Source organism: Tribolium castaneum, chromosome 5 (genome assembly GCF_031307605.1).
Source record: "Tribolium castaneum strain GA2 chromosome 5, icTriCast1.1, whole genome shotgun sequence".
Lineage (NCBI taxonomy): Eukaryota > Metazoa > Arthropoda > Insecta > Coleoptera > Tenebrionidae > Tribolium > Tribolium castaneum.
Genome location: NC_087398.1, coordinates 11675269 through 11696184, shown reverse-complemented (window position 1 = coordinate 11696184; position 20916 = coordinate 11675269). Strand labels below are relative to the sequence as shown.

General features: G+C 32.2%; 4 protein-coding genes across 6 annotated transcripts in view; 2 read left to right on the top strand and 2 right to left on the bottom strand.

Annotated features, from left to right (window-relative positions):
• The window catches only part of LOC103312922 (cuticle protein 8), a 66111-nt gene that overhangs the window by 4530 nt on the left and 40665 nt on the right, over window positions 1-20916 (bottom strand). The window lies entirely within an intron of this gene.
• Window positions 1326-17855, top strand: sfl (sulfateless). Of its 3 annotated transcripts, none has more exons than XM_064356689.1 (10): window positions 1326-1572; window positions 1885-2304; window positions 6925-7119; window positions 7169-7421; window positions 10435-10600; window positions 10653-11286; window positions 13159-13321; window positions 13371-13553; window positions 13600-13820; window positions 16622-17855. In XM_064356689.1, exons 2-10 carry the CDS (start codon window positions 2111-2113, stop codon window positions 17301-17303), a joined length of 2691 nt encoding a protein of 896 aa, XP_064212759.1. In that variant the 5' UTR covers window positions 1326-1572; window positions 1885-2110; the 3' UTR covers window positions 17304-17855. The 3 variants fall into 3 exon arrangements, with proteins under 3 accessions (XP_064212759.1, XP_008193012.1, XP_064212758.1); XM_008194790.3 differs by lacking the exon at window positions 1326-1572 and adding an exon at window positions 1600-1756; XM_064356688.1 differs by lacking the exon at window positions 1326-1572 and adding an exon at window positions 1808-1831.
• Alg2 (ALG2, alpha-1,3/1,6-mannosyltransferase) lies at window positions 19197-20540 on the top strand. Its single transcript, XM_008194792.3, has one exon. It carries the CDS (start codon window positions 19272-19274, stop codon window positions 20514-20516), a length of 1245 nt encoding a protein of 414 aa, XP_008193014.2. The 5' UTR covers window positions 19197-19271; the 3' UTR covers window positions 20517-20540.
• LOC103312923 (uncharacterized protein) lies at window positions 20486-20912 on the bottom strand. The gene is made up of 2 exons (XM_008194791.3): window positions 20703-20912; window positions 20486-20648 (listed from the first exon to the last, which is right to left on the bottom strand). The coding sequence occupies exons 1-2, from the start codon at window positions 20910-20912 to the stop codon at window positions 20526-20528; spliced, it is 333 nt and encodes a 110-aa protein (XP_008193013.1). The 3' UTR covers window positions 20486-20525.

Genomic DNA, 20916 nt, shown 5'->3' with positions numbered 1-20916 from the left:
AATTAAACCGAAAATACAAAATTATGAAAGCAAGTTTTATGTTTTTTGGGGAGAATTATGTAAAATTTAAAAGTAACACTAGAATTCAGGGGCGGATCCAGAAATTAATTTTGAGGGGAAGGGGAGCAAAAAATTTTAGAATAAAACTTTTACTTTTACGGCATGTTAAAAATTTAAATAAATTTGTTCAAAAGTTAAAACCAAAAAATTTTGTATTCTAAAAATGTTACAATGCAAATTTACATTTTTTTAGATAAAACATTCTACAGGGTGTATCAGAAATACCTGTGTTAATTTTAAGAGGTAACAGAGCTGAACAAATAAAACATTTTTTCTATTCTATCTGTATTTTGTGCATTTTTGGATATACGTAATTCTTTTGGCAATAATAATGTTTTTTTACTAGTAGATTTTGGTAAAAGTTTTTGAAATAATTGAATTTCATTAACGAAAAGAACACACACTTTTTAAAAATTAAAAAAAATACAACACATAACACAACTTTATTGTGTATCTTTCGATAATCTTATTTCTTTAGTATTTTACTAAGTAATTAATAATTAATAATTAAATAATTAATGTTCTTAAAAATTCATTAATAAATGTGCATTAAAAAGACTTCATAATGCTTATGTTATTATTTAAAAAAAACATTTGTTTATTAAGCTTTTATAGTTAAAATATTAAAAAATTCAAGTTTGGAGAGGGCTGGCCCCCTGCCCCCCTCCTAGATCCGCCCTAGCTAAAATTTCGGTAATTTTCTCGAACACTTCAAATCCTTTACAATGACCTTGAATATATCCACACGTGATAATCATAATGTTTTTTTACTAGTAGATTTTGATAAAAGTTTTTGAAATAATTAGATTTCATTGAAAAAACAACACACATTTTAAAAATTAAAAAAACATACAACACATAATACAGCTTTATTGTTTTACTTTTCGATAATCTTATTTCTTTAGTATTTTATTAAGTAAATTATAATAATGTTGTTATTAATTCATTAATAAATGTGCAATAAAATGATTTCATGATAATTATATTATTAATTAAAAAACATTTGTTTATTAAGCTTTTATAATTGAAATATTAAAAAAATCAAGTTTGGGGAGGGCTGGCCCCCTGCCCCCCTCCTGGATCCGCCCTAGCTAAAATTTCGGTAATTTTTTCGAACACTTCAAATCCATTACAATGGCCTTGAATATCTCCACACGTGAAATGAATGTTATTTACTGTCTGTTTTAGCTTTGCATAAAGATTATGATTCGAAGAAACTCTTATCACAGTTTTTTTTTTAATTTATAAATTTAATTGAATTTTGACCCAGTACGCCACTGGTGTCCGAAATTCGGTCACAGCCTCCTTTGATCTGCCCGCTCTGGACGCATTTTTTCCATTCAAATTCAAATAAACAGTGATAAAAATTTTATTACGCCAATCGTGAGATTACAGTGAAATGGGAGTGTAAACATAACATATGTGCCCCCATACTAGACAAAAGATTAAGTCCGGAAGAGCGAAATTGGTTCAAATTTTTTCGACTAACAAATAAATTACTAAATGAGTGTGGTAACGAATATTATGATAATAAATTTATTTTAATGTAGTGCGTCTGTACAATTTTATTGTTATTGAGCCCCCGAACCCGACCGACACGAAGTTAGTCGCATTTGGACCGTCGTGCTGTCAAGTGCTGTAGCTAACTTCCCGCCACTGTTTCACGAAAATAAAATGTGATTTTTGAAATAAATAGGTAAATTCGCGTGGGGAATCCGCCGGGAAATTGTTCCTGGCGTGTGTTTGCGTGTCTCAGAGTGAAGCAGCGAGTGTTTGTGGCACTTGGATTTGGAGGTTATATTGTCATTTGTGGTGCTGTTTCAGGGGCGAAGCACGACAGACGAGTGATGTATTTGAAATGCATTCACCACGCAAAAAGTGATCATGTCGAGAGTGCAGTGCTGGAGAAAAATGGCAAGAGTACATGTGTTGTGTAGTCTCTGGAAGCACAGTAAATGGAGGACTAACGTCGCGAGCTAACGCTCTGTATAACATTCCGTAGTCTTAGTGCCATATTCCTCGAGATACCTCATATGCAAGTCAATCGGTGATGGGAGAAGACATCAGGCCCCTGCTGGGGGTCCCCAAGATACACAAGGTCTTGCGCAAGCTGAGACACAAACACCATTGCGCCTACAAGGCTTCCACACTCAAAAAATGCGTCGTCTTCGTCATTTTACTCAGCATTATACTCATCATCATCTACTCGCAGTATATAGGGCACTCGCCCTCCTATCTCACAGGGTGAGTATGAGGTGATCGAACTCGAAGCACATTTTTTCATTCGCTCAATTGCCTATTAATTCCGGTGAGTGCATTCGGAGGAACTCAAGCCGTAAATAAGATTATTACAAAAAAAATTATGGCCAACAGCGCGAACGAATTTTTGGTTCCCATGACTTGGTACGCGAAACAAGCAAGCCGTGACGGCCTTTTTTACCAAGAAAAATTAAATTTGGTTACGCATACGCTCAAAAAAATACTACTTATCTTATTATATGATCTGTTAAAAACTTGTTTCTTTCAAAGATTGTGTATTTTTATTTCTAACTACTGTTGTTAATTTTTCGATCAAATGAAAATTACAACCAACATTGAATAATGTATTTATTTTTTACTGTTGTTAACTTTAATTTAAAGTCACGGGTCACTGTGATCAGAAATTTAATTAAACGCGCGGTACTTCCAGGCAGAACCAAGTGCTAATTATTAATAAAATAATAAAACAATGGTCTAAGCGTTAATTTTTTTAAGACAAACAACGTTAATTTCTTTAGTAATTAACAACTTTGAAAAATAAGTTTGACAAAAACATCAATGATTAGCGAATTTCATTAACTATTAAATTTAAAATTTCCCTATAATAAGTTAGGTTTTCAAGCAGAAGTTTCACGTAAAAATTGAAATTTGTATTCACAGGTGAATTTTTGTAAAAATTCTTATAGCTGAGGATTGTAAAAAATAAAAAACTGGGGTTTTAAAAAAATTTTTTAAAGTATTAAAAAAATTAGTATTTCCTGCACTTATTTTATTTTTTAAGGGATTACACTAAGCCTGTTCGACATGATAACTATGTTTTGTCTTTTTCAAGTGTTTTAGCGCGTTTTGGTTTTAGAAACGCCATTATTTCGCAAAATTTTCGAAAGAACAAGCTGAAAATTCGCAAAGGCAGAAAAGGCAGATAGAAAAGTCTCATTTTTGCCTCTTCGAGAGACATTAGTGAAACATGTATTTTTTTGATTTAGCTAAAACTGGACGAAAAATCATTAAATCTGATCGAAATTGCTTATATTTTAGTTTATTTCGTTCGTTTTTTGAACTAAAGTCTCATTTAATTAATATGGTTTCTTTTCAAGATTTCACTAAACATGGCTGAAATATCGATAAATGTATTTGAAAATGACATTAATTTTTCTTTTTTCGAGTGTTTTTGAACGTTTTGCCTTTGCCATAAATAAAAAAAAACGGAAATTTACAAAGTCAGACCACAACTAGTGCTATTTTTGCCCACTTTAAGAGACATTTTTAAGCTGTTTTTTTTTAAATTTATTTGCTCAAATTGGACCAAAAATCACTAACGGATAGATATTGTTATTTTAGCTTATTTAATTCGTTTTTGAACCATAATTTTTTCACTAAACATGGTCGAAAACTCATCAAATTGATTTGAAAATGACATTAGTTTTGCCTTGTTTGGGTGTTTTAACACGTTTTGCTTTTGAAAACGTGATTATTTCGCAAAATTTGTTACAAAACCACGCCGAAAATTCACATAACTAGGCCAATAACAGTGTTATTTTTGCCTATTTCAAGATACTTTTGAGCTATTTTTTTAGTATCCATCTAAAACTGAAGGAAAAATCACAAATTTTGATCTACGTTGCTGTTATTTTAGCTTATTTCGTATGTTTTTTAAACAAAGACTCATTTATTTTACCAGATTTTATCATAACAAGCCGAAAAAATACAAGAATTAAGTGAAGTTCATATTATTTTGTGATATTTCGACTTTTTTGCCATTCTCGAGCGTTGAAAAATCAGTATTTTGGAATGAGAAATAATCAAATTGGGTCGAAAAATTTTTCTTTTTCGAGTATTCTAGCACATTTTTCCTCTGGGAATGCAATTGTTTCGCAAATGTTTTTTTCAAAAACAAGTCCAAAATTCAGTTTGGCTAAAAATCGTGTTATTTTTGTGAGTTTCGAGATTTTAAAAAAAATTAATTTTAATTTGCCTAAAACTGGACAAAAATCGCCAAATGAAATCGAAATTGCTTATAGTATTTTGGTTTATTTCGTATATTTTTGAACCAGGGACTCACTTATTACCAGATTTTTCGAAATTTTTACATTTTTGGGCATTCAAACACTACGTATTGCTGAAAAATCAGTATTTTGCAGTGGAAAATAACCAAATTAAGTCGAAAATTGTATTAGTTTTGCATTTTTCGAGCATTTTAGCACGTTTGCCAACAGAAATATTGCAACGAAAAATTCCCAAATTACTGTTGCGTTTTTAAATTTAAGTACAGTTGTTTTGAACTGAACACTCAATTTTTAAGCTTGGATTTGTTTTTTTTTATTGAGAAGACCATTTTTGTAAAATTTTTTACCAAGTCCCGTGGCATTTTGAAACAATTACTTACTTGAAAATTCACAATTAAAGAATTTTTGTCGTTCGTTAGCCGTTAATCTTATCGCAAATAGTAAATACGTATGTAAATAACAATGATTGATGATTTTTTTTTCAATTTTCCGTTTGACTTATAGTACAAATTTTATTTGATTATCTAATCTAATCAGTTGTGTCAGAGATAAATAATCTTTTACACAAAAAAATAATAATTACGCTGGACAACAAATTTATTTTTTTTATAAATAAAATCCAAATTAATTTTATTTTATGTAGTGGGTAATTACTAATTTTTTTGTAATAAGTAAATTAATTTTATTATACCATACTAATTAAATATGTATACAGGGGCGCTAAAATGTTAAATATTATAAAAACTAGTCATCAAAACATATTGAATTCCACTGTCCAACTTCTTAAACACGTTTTAATATGTCAGTTAACATATTTTTTTTATTCGTAATAATACAAATACGCCCACGTATAGTTAAATTAAATACAGAGTCTCTAGAAAGTATGGATACAATTAAATATTTTTAGGGCGGTTTAACAGAAAACCTTAACAGAACAGTTACAAGTGTTTAAATTCTATCATTTGAGAGCTTTTTCAAATTTTTATCGTCATTTATTTTGAAAATACAAAGCTAACTTATTTTTTTTAATGCCACGAAGAGTCAAATTTAATCATTTTTAAAAGAGCATTTTTTTCTGAATTTAGTGATGTAACATGATACCCACCTTTACTTTTATTAAAATGTAAAAAAATAACAATTAAAAATTTTTCTGGAATAAAAAAACTAAGTTAGCTTTGAAAATACTGTTATTAGCGATATCCGTCACTTGTATATTAGCCAAAAATTAAACTTGGGTGCAATATTTAGTTTAATAATAGTACATTTAAGTAAAACTGAGCGAAAAAAATTCTCATGTTGGTTTATCACGGAGAGAGAAAGCCAAGAAGTTAGTGGAAATCATTTTGAATATCGTTTGTAGCATAAAAATCAAGTATTCCGTGTTTAACATCTCTTAATTAAAACGTGTTTTTTTTCAGTTAAAAGTGTTTTTTTTAACAATAATTTTTAACTTTTACTTATTTTTTGATTAATTAATTTTACATTTTTTAAAATCTTCGATTTCTTTTTTAAGTTTCGATTAAATTAAGGTATGCATGTGTTATACCATAAAACTTAGAAAAAAATGCTCTTCTCAAAAATATTAAATTTGACCCTTGTTGCTATTTAAAAAAATCAAGTATCCGAAGAACAAATGGAGGTAGAAATTTAATAAACATCTGAAACGATACAATTTATATACTCTTACGTATATACTAAATTTCAATAAATTTTGATGAATAGTTTTTATAATATTTAACTGTATCTATACTTTTTAGCAACCCTGTATACTTTCAGAGACCTGACGTAATGGCCAATTTTTTAGTACATTTTTGGAATTGGCATAAAAAAATACACAAAAGACACGTACTAGACATTAAAAAAATAAATCATCTTCACCAGTATAATCACATGGAAGTTAGCGTTTGCTATTACGAGTAAATACTTAATTTTTTTCTTTGTGCATCTGAATTTTTTCAGATTTTTTTTGTCCTTCCTTAGAATTAAAATTAATTATTTAAAAAATTAATTAATGTTTAAACGCTGCAAGAAATTATGTTTTGTGTCATTCTAAAACAAGAGGTGTTTAAATGTTGTAAATGTTGTTTTCTTCAAAAATCCGTCATTAGCTCCAATGAATAATTTATAATTAAAGAAAAATTAATAATTGAAATATAATGGGTAATCATACTTTAGGGACTGGCAATTTTTTTACATATTTTTTGCTTAAAACATAATTTAAGCATCATTTGTTTTAAATCATAAAATTTAACCAAAGTAAAATGATTACTTACTAGACATTAAAAAAAATAATAAATTAGTATTATATCATATGTTAATCAGTATTGTACGTAAAAATGTAATAATTATTATCAGTGAAATGAGCAATTGCTGTCTGCCGAAAAATGTTTGGTCTGGTTTTTTATACGCAGCGACGCATATGAGACATGTTCGGAGTCAGACGATGATAAGATAACGTCCAAAAATAATTGCATTGTAAAAGCCGTCGTCTGTGGATAAAAATCATCCGGCTAGACGTTGCAAAAATCGTTTTATTCCTCCCTAAACCACGCTTAACGAAGCATGGCGTGGTTATGGAGTGAACTCCCCCCGATTTCAGTCTGATCCAGAGGAGCAACCGCCCCGAGCCCAACATCCGCTGTGGCACTGTGAACGGCCCCCGAATCCCGCAAAATCACGACCACAAAACCGAGGCCCGACTTCGCAGCTATCCCAAAGTTCTCGTTTTCGTCGAGACAATCTACTCGAAACTCGGCAGAGATATCGCCGAATTGCTCGTCCACACCAGAATCAAGTAATTTGCGGATCCAATTCGAGCGAAATCAAACTGAAATTATTTGTAGATATAAGGTGGAAGTCGCCGGGAAAAGCCTGCCCGTGTTAACGAATCTCGACAAGGGCCGCTATGGAGTCATCGTCTTTGAAAATTTCAACAAGTATCTACAGATGGACAAGTGGAATAGGGAGCTGCTCGACAAGTACTGTCGGGAGTATTATGTAGGGATGATAGGGTTTATAACGCCGGAGGAAGAGACGTTTGTCGGGTCGCAACTCAAAGGGTTTCCGCTCTTCATACACACGAATCTCAAACTAAAGGTACAGAAAAACAATGAGCTAAACTGTAAATATAGCGGATCATTTTTTTTAAAGAAGATTTTGTTTTTTGTGAAAAGATATTCGTTACGAAGTTATGCATTAAAATTTATGTGTAGCTATGTTAAATACAGATGTTCCGGCGCGTTAAACAAGTCCATTATTGAGCTTTAAACGTTAAACAATTATAAAGCCCGAATAATTAACAAAATTAAGAGGAAATAGTTTAAAAAAATAATATATTACGCTAGTTTTACAAGACTTAATTGTGGCACTCTTTCGTCGTGCTCCAAAACCATTTGTGCCACAATAGAACGTCTTATAAAACTCGTATAATAGTATAAAAGCCGAAGATGCTAACCTCACCTAACCTGCATCACCTAAAATTATTTTTGTTTTCATTTTCAGAAATTAGCTGCAATACAAACTAATGTTTTTTTAAACGGAATACCCTATACTTTTGTCATTTTTGAATGTAGTTTTTAATATTGATGTTTTTTATTGGTCGATTTTTCTTAGATTTTGAAATATAATATGATTTTTTGATGAAAACACGCTTTTTAAAAAATGTATTACATATAAACTATGAACCCTAGAAACCTATAACTTTCACCACTTTAAAGATATATTTTTAGCTTACTGCAATTAATAAGATAAAACAATTAAAAAGTTTATTGAAAGTTTAATAACTTAAAAATTTGTAATCGAACATACTATTTTTTATTTTCCCATCTAAAAGATTTTTAAATTGTTTCGGCAGTTTCTTCTGGTTACTCAAAAGATATTTGACTTTAAAACAAAACTTTAAAATAAAAAAACATTATTATTTATTCTTTCAGTGGTTGAAAAGTAAAAATTTTCAGCAAATAATAACTTTAATATTCCCTTATTATTCGTCATTTATTAGTTTATTACAGTAAAATAACAACAATTTTAATATTTATTTTAGTTGTCATAACTTCAGGCATTTGGAACATTATGTTTTTAGACAGATAATTTAATAATATTTGAAAACTAAAAACAAAAAATAAAAAAAACAAAAATTTTCTAGGATTCTTAGTTTTTGTGAAATAGTTTTTTTAAAAATCGTGTCAAAAAAATTAAATTACTTTATTTATACAATTATTTCAAAGTCCATGACGCTGGGACACTCTGTATTTTATCATTATTTTACTAAGTATGAATAAGTTTTACAAAAACAATTAGTAGATTTTTTGTGATAGCTATACTATTAATTTTCTTAATTCAACGCCCCTGCGACACAACATAATTTAAATTTTGAACAGAATTTTTTATGGAATTTTGTTTGTGGCATATTTCGTAATGTTTTAAAATTATAAAAACTACTAATTTAATTTGTGTTAAAAAAATTAATTTTGTTAAAACTTGCTGAAGAAAAAATTTATGAACGACTTTTCTGTGACTTTAAAACCCTCTAGAGTTTCTGAAAAGTGCAAGAAAAAAATAGGTTCGATTTTAAAAGGTTTGGGAATTTGGTTTTTGTCGAAATTTTGGTCGATTTCCGATACCCGGGGCATTTATTAGGCAATAGCTCCGAAACTGTAAGACGTAACCCTATCAAGTTATTATCCTTAGAAAGCTCTTTTAATTATCTATCTTATTCAAAAAAGATCATTGCCCTGCGACTAATAGTTTTTGAGAAATTTTTTAACAAAAGCTAAAATAGGTAAACTTCATGTGATAATAACTTGAAAACTGTTATGAATTTTGTAATTTTGTCGACGCCAGTCGATATCCCGGATGATTGTACATACGTTTGCATCAAAATAGTTCCATTTTTCGGATAGTGTTGCCATAATTAAGAAAATAAACAAAAATTGGAAAATTTATTAACACCAATACAAAATCGTCGATTTAATTGGTTTACTATTATTCATGGGATTATCTTTTAACAATTATTTAATTATTTAACAATTAAAAACAATAAAATTTTGCAAAATGTTAATTAACACAAGTATTTCTTATACACCCTGTATATACTGCACAACAAAAATAATGGTTTTATGTTTTTTTGACTCTAAATAGCTAAATCTCACTAATTTTGGACAATAATTCCTGTATTATTGTTTTACAAAAATAGAACTTAAATAATTAATTAAATAAAGGGTTTCCCATAAGAACGATATGTTTTTAAAATGAAATGAATATTCAGGATAAATGGATAAATGCATATTTTAAAATACTAGTTATGACAATTATTTGAATTGCACATTATCCAAATGGCCACCTGGGGCTGGGCTTCGTCTACAGGATCGAATTCGCTGAACCCAATTTTCGGTGACTCTTTGCAATAAATCAGGTGTTATTTCATTAATGCGGCACTCAGTGTTTTACTTTAAAGCATCTCTAGTTTGCGGTTTGTTGACATAGACCAACGACTTCAAATATCCCAACAAAAAGTAATTTAAGGGCCGGTTTACAGAAAGCGAAATTAAAATTTAATACAGAATTAAACTAATCCGAATTAAGTTGCAATTAAAAATGCATTGACAAATGTCAAGTTAATCTCGAATTAAAATTGACTTGCGATTAAAACGTTCTGTACTACTAAGGGAGTAAATCACAGTTTCTTGGAGGACAATAAGAGTTCCATTCCTGGAGATTATTACGCACCTAATCTTGAAAAAATACCGATTTTTTTTATAAAATATTGCGTAATAAAATAATGTTGTTATTAAAGCATATGAATATGAAAGCAGATGAATTATTACACTACTTAAAGGCATTGGCAACTTATTTTACCTGTTTGATGTTTTAACGGTAATGGATTAAAGAAGTAATTTCAAATTTAAATATCAATAACAACAAACACTTCCGTGGCATTCTATTCTAAATATAAAAATTGTAAATGCTAGTGATATTATTTTTTATTTTAATTTCTTTTTCATCAAAAACAATCAAAAATGTTGGAAAAAATTAAAACTGCTATAAGTTATTCTGGAATTTGAAGGGCCCCGATTTTTTTAATTAACTTTTGCTCGATTCCCGCCCCCAGGACGCAGCTTTGAACGCCGCCTCTCAGATTTTGCGTCTGACTCGCGCTGGAGAGACCGCCTGGGGCGACCTTCCTGGCAACGACTGGACCGTTTTCCAGGCCAACCATTCCACCTACGAGCCCTTGGAATGGGCCCACCGTAACGACGATTACCAACCTACTGAAAGTAAATCTCCCAATTTTTCCCCCAAAAATATACTACTTTAAAACTGATTCAGGTAACGTCCGAACCCCTCTTCCCACCGTTATCCAGGATCACGGCCTCTTCGACAACATCCAGCGCGTTATTTTCGGTTCCGGTTTAAAATTCTGGCTGCATCGTCTCCTCTTCCTCGACTCTCTTAGTTATCTAAGCCATGGGCAGTTGTCCCTGTCCCTCGACCGCCGCCTCCTGGTGGACATCGACGACATCTTCGTCGGCGAGGTGGGCACTAGACTGCGTCCCGAGGACGTTAAAGCACTCATCGCTACGCAAACCCGGATTCAAGCGATGATTCCCGGGTTTAAATTTAATCTGGGCTTTTCGGGGAAGTACATCTATCACGGGAATAGCGAGGAGGATAAAGGTGACGATCTCATCTTGGAAAACGTCGATAAGTTCATGTGGTTCTCGCACATGTGGAACCATCAACAACCGCATCTTTATGATAATCTCACGGTGTTGATGGAGGATATGGTGTTGAATAAGAATTTCGCCAAAGAGAAGGGAATTCCGGTGGATTCCGGGTATTCGGTCGCGCCGCATCATTCCGGAGTTTATCCGGTGCATGAGCTCTTGTACACGGCGTGGAAGAAAGTCTGGAATATTAGGGTCACCTCCACGGAGGAGTATCCACATCTGAGGCCAGCCAGGTAACAAATTCAAATTTCGCGCCAAAAAATGGTACTGTGAATAAGTGACCGACAAGGCCTTACCAGTTTATTTTGTGATTTTTGGGATTATTTTACCAAGTTCTTGCAAAATAAATAAACTAAAAGAATGAAGTGTTCCCAATAGATTCTGTAATTATTTATCGATTATTATTCACCGCTGCCAATTTAATTTTAGGTCAGGTCAGGTCAAATTTATTTAGAAAACAATTTAGCAATTTATCCATAAAACGGGCTTTTAGATTTTTGCAATATCTTTGCTCAATCTCGATAGTGCACTTAGGCCTTTTCTCTAATTATAACTTTATGAACATTTCCTATAAAAATCTTATTTTTTATGAAATCATACTTTTTTTGTGTTTCTTATTTTGTGACCTTGAAAGTAATTTCAGTTTTAAAAAATAACCTTAAAATAGAAGAAACATTGAAGAATCTGAAATATACTAACTTAAGTTATTTTTCAAAGTTCCGCTAGCAATGAGCCGAAAATAAACAACTTAAGTCAAAAGTGATGTTAAATTTGCCTTTTTGCGATGTTAAAGCATGTTTTTGAAGTAATATAAACCAAAGCAAAAATACCAAGTCAAAACAATTTTTTGTGTGATATCTAAAGTGAAAAATTAGTAAATTAACTTAAAATTATTTTTTGTTTTTTGTGCGTTTTGTGCAAGATTTTGTGCTTTTGCCTTTTTAGGTTATTCAAGTAAGATGTTTTTTTCCAAAAATTTTGCTAAAATTGCCCAAAGAATCACGCATTTACCTCGAAATCGATATATTTTTTAAATTTTATCTTAATCTTTTTTTTGAGAGATAGTTATGTCATTATGTAATGTGAAGAAATAAAACTGGCCTTTTTCTCTCCTGAATGCTATTCAGACGCTACATATTTCGGCCAATAATTATTTATAAACAATTATTATAATAAATATAAATAATTATTTATTTTTTTATAAAATGGTGGCGAATAAAAAAATGTGTAACTAATCTGAAGGTGGCCAAATAATTATTATATTATTCACCGAAAGAATATAATAAAATTTGAGAGAAAAGAATCAATTTTATTTCTTCCCATTGATATTATTTTGTTTTTCACTATATTTTTTTAGTTGATTTTTGATCAAAATTTCGTCAAAAAATAAAGCGAAAATGATAAGTTGTGTTATTTTTACCCTTTTAACGTTTAAGCAGATTTTAGAATTTTATTTTCCATTTTTTTGTAATATTTTACTAGTAAATTTTATAGATTATTAGAAAAATCATCAAATCAAATAAAAAACAACATTGATACAGCTTTTTTGGAGCATTTTAACATATGCCGAGTGGTAAACTGCCCCCCGAATTTTGTACATTATATTTCCTTTGATTTCTTCAAAATTTCTTCTATTTTGTACTCCGATTTCCTCTCGAAATTTTGTGGCAAGAAATAAGCAAAAAAATCAATAAAGTTAAAAAAATTAATCTATGAATGGCACGTTTTCACAATAAAAACCGAAACCTAGACTTCTTTTGAAAAATATAGCATAAACATAAAGTTTAGGCGAAGATGATCGTATTATTTTTTGTCCTTTTGGGGCATTTTTCAAATCAAAATGCAATTATTTCGCAAAATGTTGTTAAAAACATCAAGAAAATGGCAATATTATTATATCGAACATGCTTTTAATTTTCCCTTTTTTAAAGTGTTAACAGGTTTTCATTTTTTAGGTATAATAAACTATTTTCTTTCTCGAAAAATTTAAACAAAAGTGTCCGAACATTAGGCCTTATATTCACTTTTTTCTAGATTTTGTAAAAAAATTAATCAAAATTTTGAAAAAAAAAATTGTTTTAAAGTTATTTACAAACAATTTATAGGTTACGGAGGGGCTTTATTCATCGGAATATCATGGTTTTGCCTCGCCAGACTTGCGGTCTATTTACCCACACCATGCTCATTGAGAAATATCCCGGTGGTAGAGAAAAACTAGACGAATCGATACAAGGAGGCGAATTATTTCAAACAATTGTATACAATCCTGTACGTCCCCCAACATTAAAAAAAACAAAAATTGATTCTTAATTTCCAGATTAATATTTTTATGACTCACATGTCGAACTACGGAAACGATAGACTAGGTTTATACACTTTCGAATCTGTAATAAAGTTTATACAATGTTGGACCAATATTAAACTAAGTTCAGCGCCACCTCTCCAACTAGCCGAAAGCTATTTCAAGTTATACCCTGGCGAATCGGATCCCGTGTGGGGGGTAAGTCTGCCAAAATTTTTTCGAAATAAATTACAGTTTTCTGTAGAATCCATGCGATGATCAACGTCACCAAAAAATCTGGTCCAAGAACAAATCGTGCGATTCTCTACCGAAATTTCTAGTGATTGGGCCGCAAAAAACCGGCACTACGGCCCTGTACACTTTTCTGTCTTTACATCCGGCGATTGCTAGCAATCTTCCAAGTCCGGACACCTTCGAAGAGATCCAGTTCTTCAACGCGCACAACTACCTCAGAGGATTAGATTGGTGAGTCGAGGCGCAGCCGAGTCCTTACTTTTGTGTTAAATTTTTTTACAGAAAACATAAAAAATAGACATATGTGCTTGAAACCGTAAAAATTATTAAAAAAATATAAATAAACAAATCGTAAAGAATTAAATTCTCTACAGGTATATAGAAAAATTTTACATCTTTAACCGTTTACGATCTAGAGCAGTTTAAAATTTAAAAATTATATATATTATAACTTTTGTCACTTATATGATTATTCATTACCAATGAAAAGACAAGTAAATTATACTCGCATATTCTCTTAAATGTCATGTAAAAGTTTATCCGAAATTGAAGTTTAAATCTAGATTTGTCTCTTTTTATACAGTACAAACTACAAAGTAAGCTTTTAATTTAAATAATAGATAGGTGTTAGACTAATGTCTGCCAACTAAAATAAGTTTAGTGAATTTAATGTTTAAAAATAGTTTACTGTTATTACACTTTTTTGTGCCTGTAATTAATTACCCCTGTTTTAAAACAGGGGTGTAATCAGGCGCTAATACATTATGTAAATGTATAATTATTCAAACGGTCGAAGGTCTAAAAAAGTAATATTATACGTAATCAAAAATTCTGTTTTTCATAAAAAAAACATGTACCATAGTTTTTTTTAATATTTTTTTTAATAATAGTTATTGCCGCAAAAAGATGACTATATAAATACAGCTTTGGATTAGAATAGACTTACAGTTGAGTTAACGAAGTTCTACATATACATTTTCCCTTTGTAGTTCGGACTGTATCAGATTAATTTCAGAATAGTCAATTCTATATTATTTTAGAAAATATATCTATTTCAGAAAGTTTTTGCTTATAATTAAAAATTACGCGTTTTGATCTACAAATGATGTATTTTATAAAATACAATTGGAAACGGTGTAATAGTAATAATAATAATCTTTATACAGGATGTGCCTGTTGAAAGTATATTATTACTAAAGCTTCAAATAATAATAAATCATACAGAAAACTGTCTGTTTCATTGAATACTTTTTTTTCTCATGCATGAATTTTAGACAAACTTTCGACTCATTTGAGATTCCTTCTTTTCTGTTTTTACTTTAAAGTGGTTCCAGGGTAAAGGACATAAACGATGGTTGAATGCCATTTTGTCCAAGAATTACGTAAAAAATTGTCGCTTGCCTCAAAAAAGAAAACACGAAAGAATCTGTGTATCTCACATTCAATTTAATTCGTAGTCTTCAATTAAATTTTGTTAGGTACTATTCAAGTTTGTCGAGAATTTAAAACTGTATTACGATTGTGTGAGCTACACAATGCATAAACCTAATCTTGATTTTTTTAGAGAGATAACAACATTTTCTATGTAGTTTTTGTACAACAATACACGCCGATTGTTTCAGAATGTCATTAGAAGTAATAAGAGAAAAATAATTTTCAGTGACTCAATATTAATTGATTAATTATGAATTGTATAAACACTGTAGAAAGAGAAATAAGATATTTAATATTAAACACGGAACTCTGTGTGTTTATTAGTTGTTGAGTATAGTAAAAATGTACTTTTAGTAAGTAAACTCAGCCTATTATATTGCAGAATGTGGGAAAGTCAGGTTTTTCCCTCTTTAAAATTATTTTTTTAATGAATGGATTAATTGGCTCTCCACAAAAGTATTGCTGAAATACTAAACAGAAAATTATACCTGAAGTTTCATCAACTAAATAAATCCAAAAGTAAGAAGCTCGATTAAGTGAATGTCCCACTATTTTGTCAAATATCCAGTTAGTGTAAATACCTTACATTCAGTTTTTCTCGAATTCAAAGAAGATATATTGGAGAGAGATCTTCTACCAAGTGTTTATAAGAAATGCGAGTAAACAAATGTTAAACTAAAGAAATAAAAAAGCTAAAGATGTAATTAAGCTTTTGCTCGATAAAAATCTGTGCAGAAAAATGATAAACGAGTATCAAGCAAGATATTGAAGATTAGAATAAGAATAAATATCCACGATAACAAAGGAAACGAAGAGAAAATACAGACGAAGAAAATGACATAAGTTCAAATACCTTTCATAAAACAAACAAAAAAACCTAACTGAATTCAAGCCGTTTTAGCTTTCGACAAATTTTTAATTTTGAGTGAAAAAACGTAGTCTTAAAAATTAGTTACATATTCTAAACTTACTAAATATTTTGCTATTACTAATTAATTAGTTCAATGTTTATTAGTTACTGCTTTTTATGTTAGTTACGCAATAGACAGTTTAACAAAAACTAAATTCAGTTGAGTGAACTTTGTCGATGTTATGAACACTTCTGGTTTTAGTTAGTTCACATAATCGAGCTTACACTGTAATTTTCTTTGCTGTATTTATTATTCTTCTCCAACACATGTACTCCTTTATTGCTTTAAAAGAGCTAACTGATACATGCATTGTGTGATCAAATTGACGATATTTTTTTTTGTATCTTCAACGGTATTCGCAGCGTTTTGTAGGCGACAATTTTAGGTTTTTATATTTTTTCCCGGGTTTCCTTGAATGTTTTAATCAGCAGTTTTTCCCAGCCTTTTAAGAACACAGCATTTCTCTATTTTTTCCAAACAATTCCATTTGGACCTAAAACACTATAACGCTCATTTGAATTTATAATTAGGTTAAACTGCAAACTGGGAAAAAAATGTATTCTAATTAAATACATATTATTCAAAATTTTAATTTTAATCAAAAATCGACCGGTTTTCACTATAATTTTTCATTTATCTAGTACAGTTATTTACGATAAAGTTGCCAATGCCTTTGATGCCCCGTAGGTACATGAATTTTTTCCCCGTGGACTCCAACTCGTCGCACTACTACTTCGAGAAGAGTGCGACGTACTTCGACGGCGAGTTGGTCCCGAAGCGAGTGCACGCCCTCCTCCCGCGTGCAAAACTCGTGACGATTTTGATTTCGCCCGCCAAAAGGGCGTACTCGTGGTACCAGCACACGAAAGCTCACGGCGACATCATCGCCAACAACTACAGCTTCCACCAGGTGATTACAGCGAGCGACACGGCCCCCAAGCCGCTGCGAGACCTCCGAAATCGGTGCCTTAACCCGGGGAAATACGCGCAGCATTTGGAGCGCTGGCTGACGTTTTTCCAGCTCCAGGCGTTGCACATAATCGACGGAGACGAGCTGAAGTCGAACCCGGTCGAGGTCATGAACGAAATGCAAAAGTTTTTGAAAATAACGCCCTTTTTCAACTACACGGAGCACCTGCGGTTCGATCCGAAGAAGGGGTTCTATTGCCAGGTGGTCAGTGGGGATCACACCAAGTGCTTGGGGCGGAGCAAGGGGCGGCAGTACCCTCCCATGGAGGAGAAGTCGCTCAAGTTGTTGCAGAGGTATTATCTGAGCCATAACACGGCCCTGGTCAAGCTGATGAAGCGGATCGGGTTGAGGAATATTCCCAATTGGTTGAAGGAGGATTTGTCCGATTCGCCAGCGTGAATTGTTGTACTTATTTGGATAAGTCGGTGTGATATTAAATTAGAACAATCTTGGAGATAATAAATGGTAATTTTTATGAAATGACATATCACGGTTGAATTTTAGGCAATACTATTCTAAAATTGAAATCAATTATGAGTTTTTGAGGCGTTGTCCATTTTTCATGTTGGAGTGTTTTAGCTAGAACATGATTGTGCAATAGTTTTATTCCTTACGTCCACGATGTGAGCTTAATAGGTGTTCGAAATATTTAGATTAGTTTTCATTCACTTCAAGCATATCTGTTGACTGAATGTACCAAGCTTTGCGCGTGAAATAATTGTGTATATATTTTTATTTATAATAAACAAACTAATTCGTGCCATTTTTTTGTACATAGTTCTCTCATTGTGGCAATTCACGATTGTTAGATAATCTTCATGTCTATTTTACGAGGTCGATGTATATTGCATGTAATTTATAACATTCGAAGATCACACATTGATGTAAATATTTCAATTATTGCATAGCTGTTAAAAGTGGTAAAATGACAATAAAATGACATAACATTCACCACTTTAATACAATTCCCTGCCCTCTAGCGTCCATAAGTTAATGTTTCCAAAATGTTATACCAAATAAGAACTGGTTCTTAAGTTTTTTTTATGGAAAATGCAATCGAAGTTAGGTATACAGGTACTGATTTTTTTGGGATCGTAAAAAATAAAATGAAAAAGATATCCGAAAAATCCTTGAAAGATTTTGGGGGGGGAGGGAGATTTCCTAGGTCAAATTAAGAAAAAAAAAATGTTCTCATATTTTTTTCGTCCGAAAATGTTTCCTAAGGAAATGAGAGTCTAAAGCTCTCTTTTGTTCCTAGATTTCAAGACGATTTTTTTAAGTTTTTTTTTCTAAATAAACTAACTTACAAATTAATTACAATTATAAAAATACATCATGCTATTAACAATTGTACAAATGCATACTAATTGTCGCCGTAAATAAATTTAATTCCTTGTTAAAAGCTAACAACGCGAATGGACTAATCAAATTACATTTAATTTCAGATTAACTTAATGACGCTTCTATAAACCGACCCTTAGCCCGATTTATACAAGCGTCATTAATTTCGCAATTAAACTGATCACGTGACCAAATTGAACAAATGTAATTGGTCCATTCGCGTTGTTAAGTTTCAACAACAATTTAAATTTCAGCAACGCTTTCTATAAATCGGTTCTATGTTTTATTGCCGTAGGTCACTTCACTCTCACTTTAGCAATTAACTTATTTTTAACTTTTGTTGATATTTCATTCTTTATTTTATTTTTGTTTTTTAACTTGAAGGTAATTATATTTTCCAAGAAATAAGAAAAACAAATTTGTGGCAATTGAGATAAGCTGCTACCAAGTTTTTCACTAAAATTTTGATTCAGGGAAGCATTAAGAAAAGCCGTTTAACACAAAACAAAATAAACAATGTTTATTTATTGTCTGCTTTCAAATTTAAACTAACCATTCACATCAAATTAGTGAATGACTATTTAAAATGATTGGTTTCTCACTTTATATTATAATGGCCGACCTGAAATGGACCAATCAGATTCAAAAATACAATTTTTCAATGAATCAAAAAATTTGAAGTGATTGGTTTTCTCCAAAATTCTAATGGCCGACCTCAAACGGCCCAATCAAAGTGCTTACAAATCTTACAATCACTTTACGTTAATTCATAAATTGATTAAGTCTGTCTTTGTTTATGTTGCGTCTCTCTCATCTTCAATTTTTCTACCCCATGGACGATTTGTTACATGAAAAACACCATAATTGGAACAAGGAGATGAAATAAAGAAGGAATATTGAACTGAAACAAAAAGTCGGTGGAAGTTGTCCTAATTTAATTTAAATCAGGATTTTTAAGTTCTGTATTCTGTATGGTTGGTGCCACTGATTTAACGCTGTCAAAAATGAGATAACCTCACTTAAACAATGCCGAAACGAAAAGTAGCTTTTATTCACCCTGATTTGGGAATAGGGGGTGCGGAACGGTTAGTTTTAGACGTCGCGAGTGCCTTATCTAAACAAGGAAACGAAATAATTCTTCTAACCAACCATTTCGACAAAAACCACGCTTTTGAGGAGCTCAAGAATGGGGAGTTCCCCGTTCAAGTGTACGGCGACTGGCTTCCGAGACACCTCTTCGGAAGGTTCCAAGCACTGTGCGCTTACATCAGAATGATTTATTTAACACTAGTCTACGCAATTTTCTACCGTACCACTCAAAAGCCTGACGTGTACTTTGTGGACTTAATCCCTATGGCTGTGCCAATTTTGAAATTATTCGGCGAAAAAGTTATCTATTATTGTCACCACCCGGACTTGCTCGCCAGTGCGCCAGGGGGGGCCTTAAAAAATTTCTACAGGAAGCCCATAAACTGGTTGGAGTTAAAGTCCACAGCTCGGGCTGATATCATTCTAGTGAATAGTGAGTACACGGCTTCGGTCTTCCGGGAGACTTTCCCCCAAATCACAAAGACTGTACAAGTGGTGTACCCCACAGTGGCCTCCTCGTTCTTAGAAGCCGTCAAAAACACCAAAAACCCCAGACCAATCCACCAAATAATCCCAGAAATACCCCAAAACGCCGCCTGTGTCTTCCTCTCCATCAACCGCTTCCATCCCGCCAAGAAACTGGACTTGGCCATCAATGCGATGGAAATTTTGCAAAGAATCACCTCGGAAAATGAACGTAAAGGCATTTTCTTGGTTATGGCCGGGGGCTACGACCCCCAATCGTCCATAAACGCCAGTTATTTCACCGACTTGGAGAAACTCGTCGCTGAGAAGGGGCTCCAAGACAAGATTATTTTCCTCAAGTCGCCCCCCGATGACGTCAAGACGGAACTTCTGATGGCGTGTGACTGCCTCGTTTACACGCCCGTGAAGGAGCACTTCGGCATTGTCCCCCTCGAGGCAATGACGGTGGCTAAGCCCGTCATTGCGTGCAACAGTGGGGGCCCCCGAGAGACAGTCGACCACGGAAACACGGGCTATTTATGCGAACCGACCCCCGACAGTTTAGCGCAATTCATGTACAGGATATTCAAGTCGGATAACAAGGCAATGGGGCTCAAGGGGCGCAAAGTGTTGCAGGAGAAATTCTCAAATGAGAGTTTTGCAAGGAATTTGAAGAAAATCCTTGATCACACTAGTGTAAATAAGAAGTTTATTTAAATAAATATTTTACTTAGTCCAAGAGACCTTAGGTATGTCAAAGTGTTCCGTGAGCCCGTCCAAGTGTTGGTTGAATTTTTCTACTCTTTCTTTGTGTGTCATTGACGCTTTTTCCAAGATGCGTTGAGTTTGCTGCAAATTGTAACAATCAGGCAACAAATTTAACACGAAATGTGATTTATTTACCATTTTTTCTTGCTGTTTTAAGAACGCAAGTTCGGCTTTTGTTTTTTGCCTCGCAGGCTTTGATTCCGGTGTCTCACTTTCGACAATTTTGCTCACTTGCTCTAACAACTTCTTATCTTTCTTCTTCTTTTTCTTTTTAATGCTGTTATCACCTTTTAATTGCAATTTTCCCTTGCAAACTTGTGCGTATGGGTCGTCACTTTGCCCCATCTTG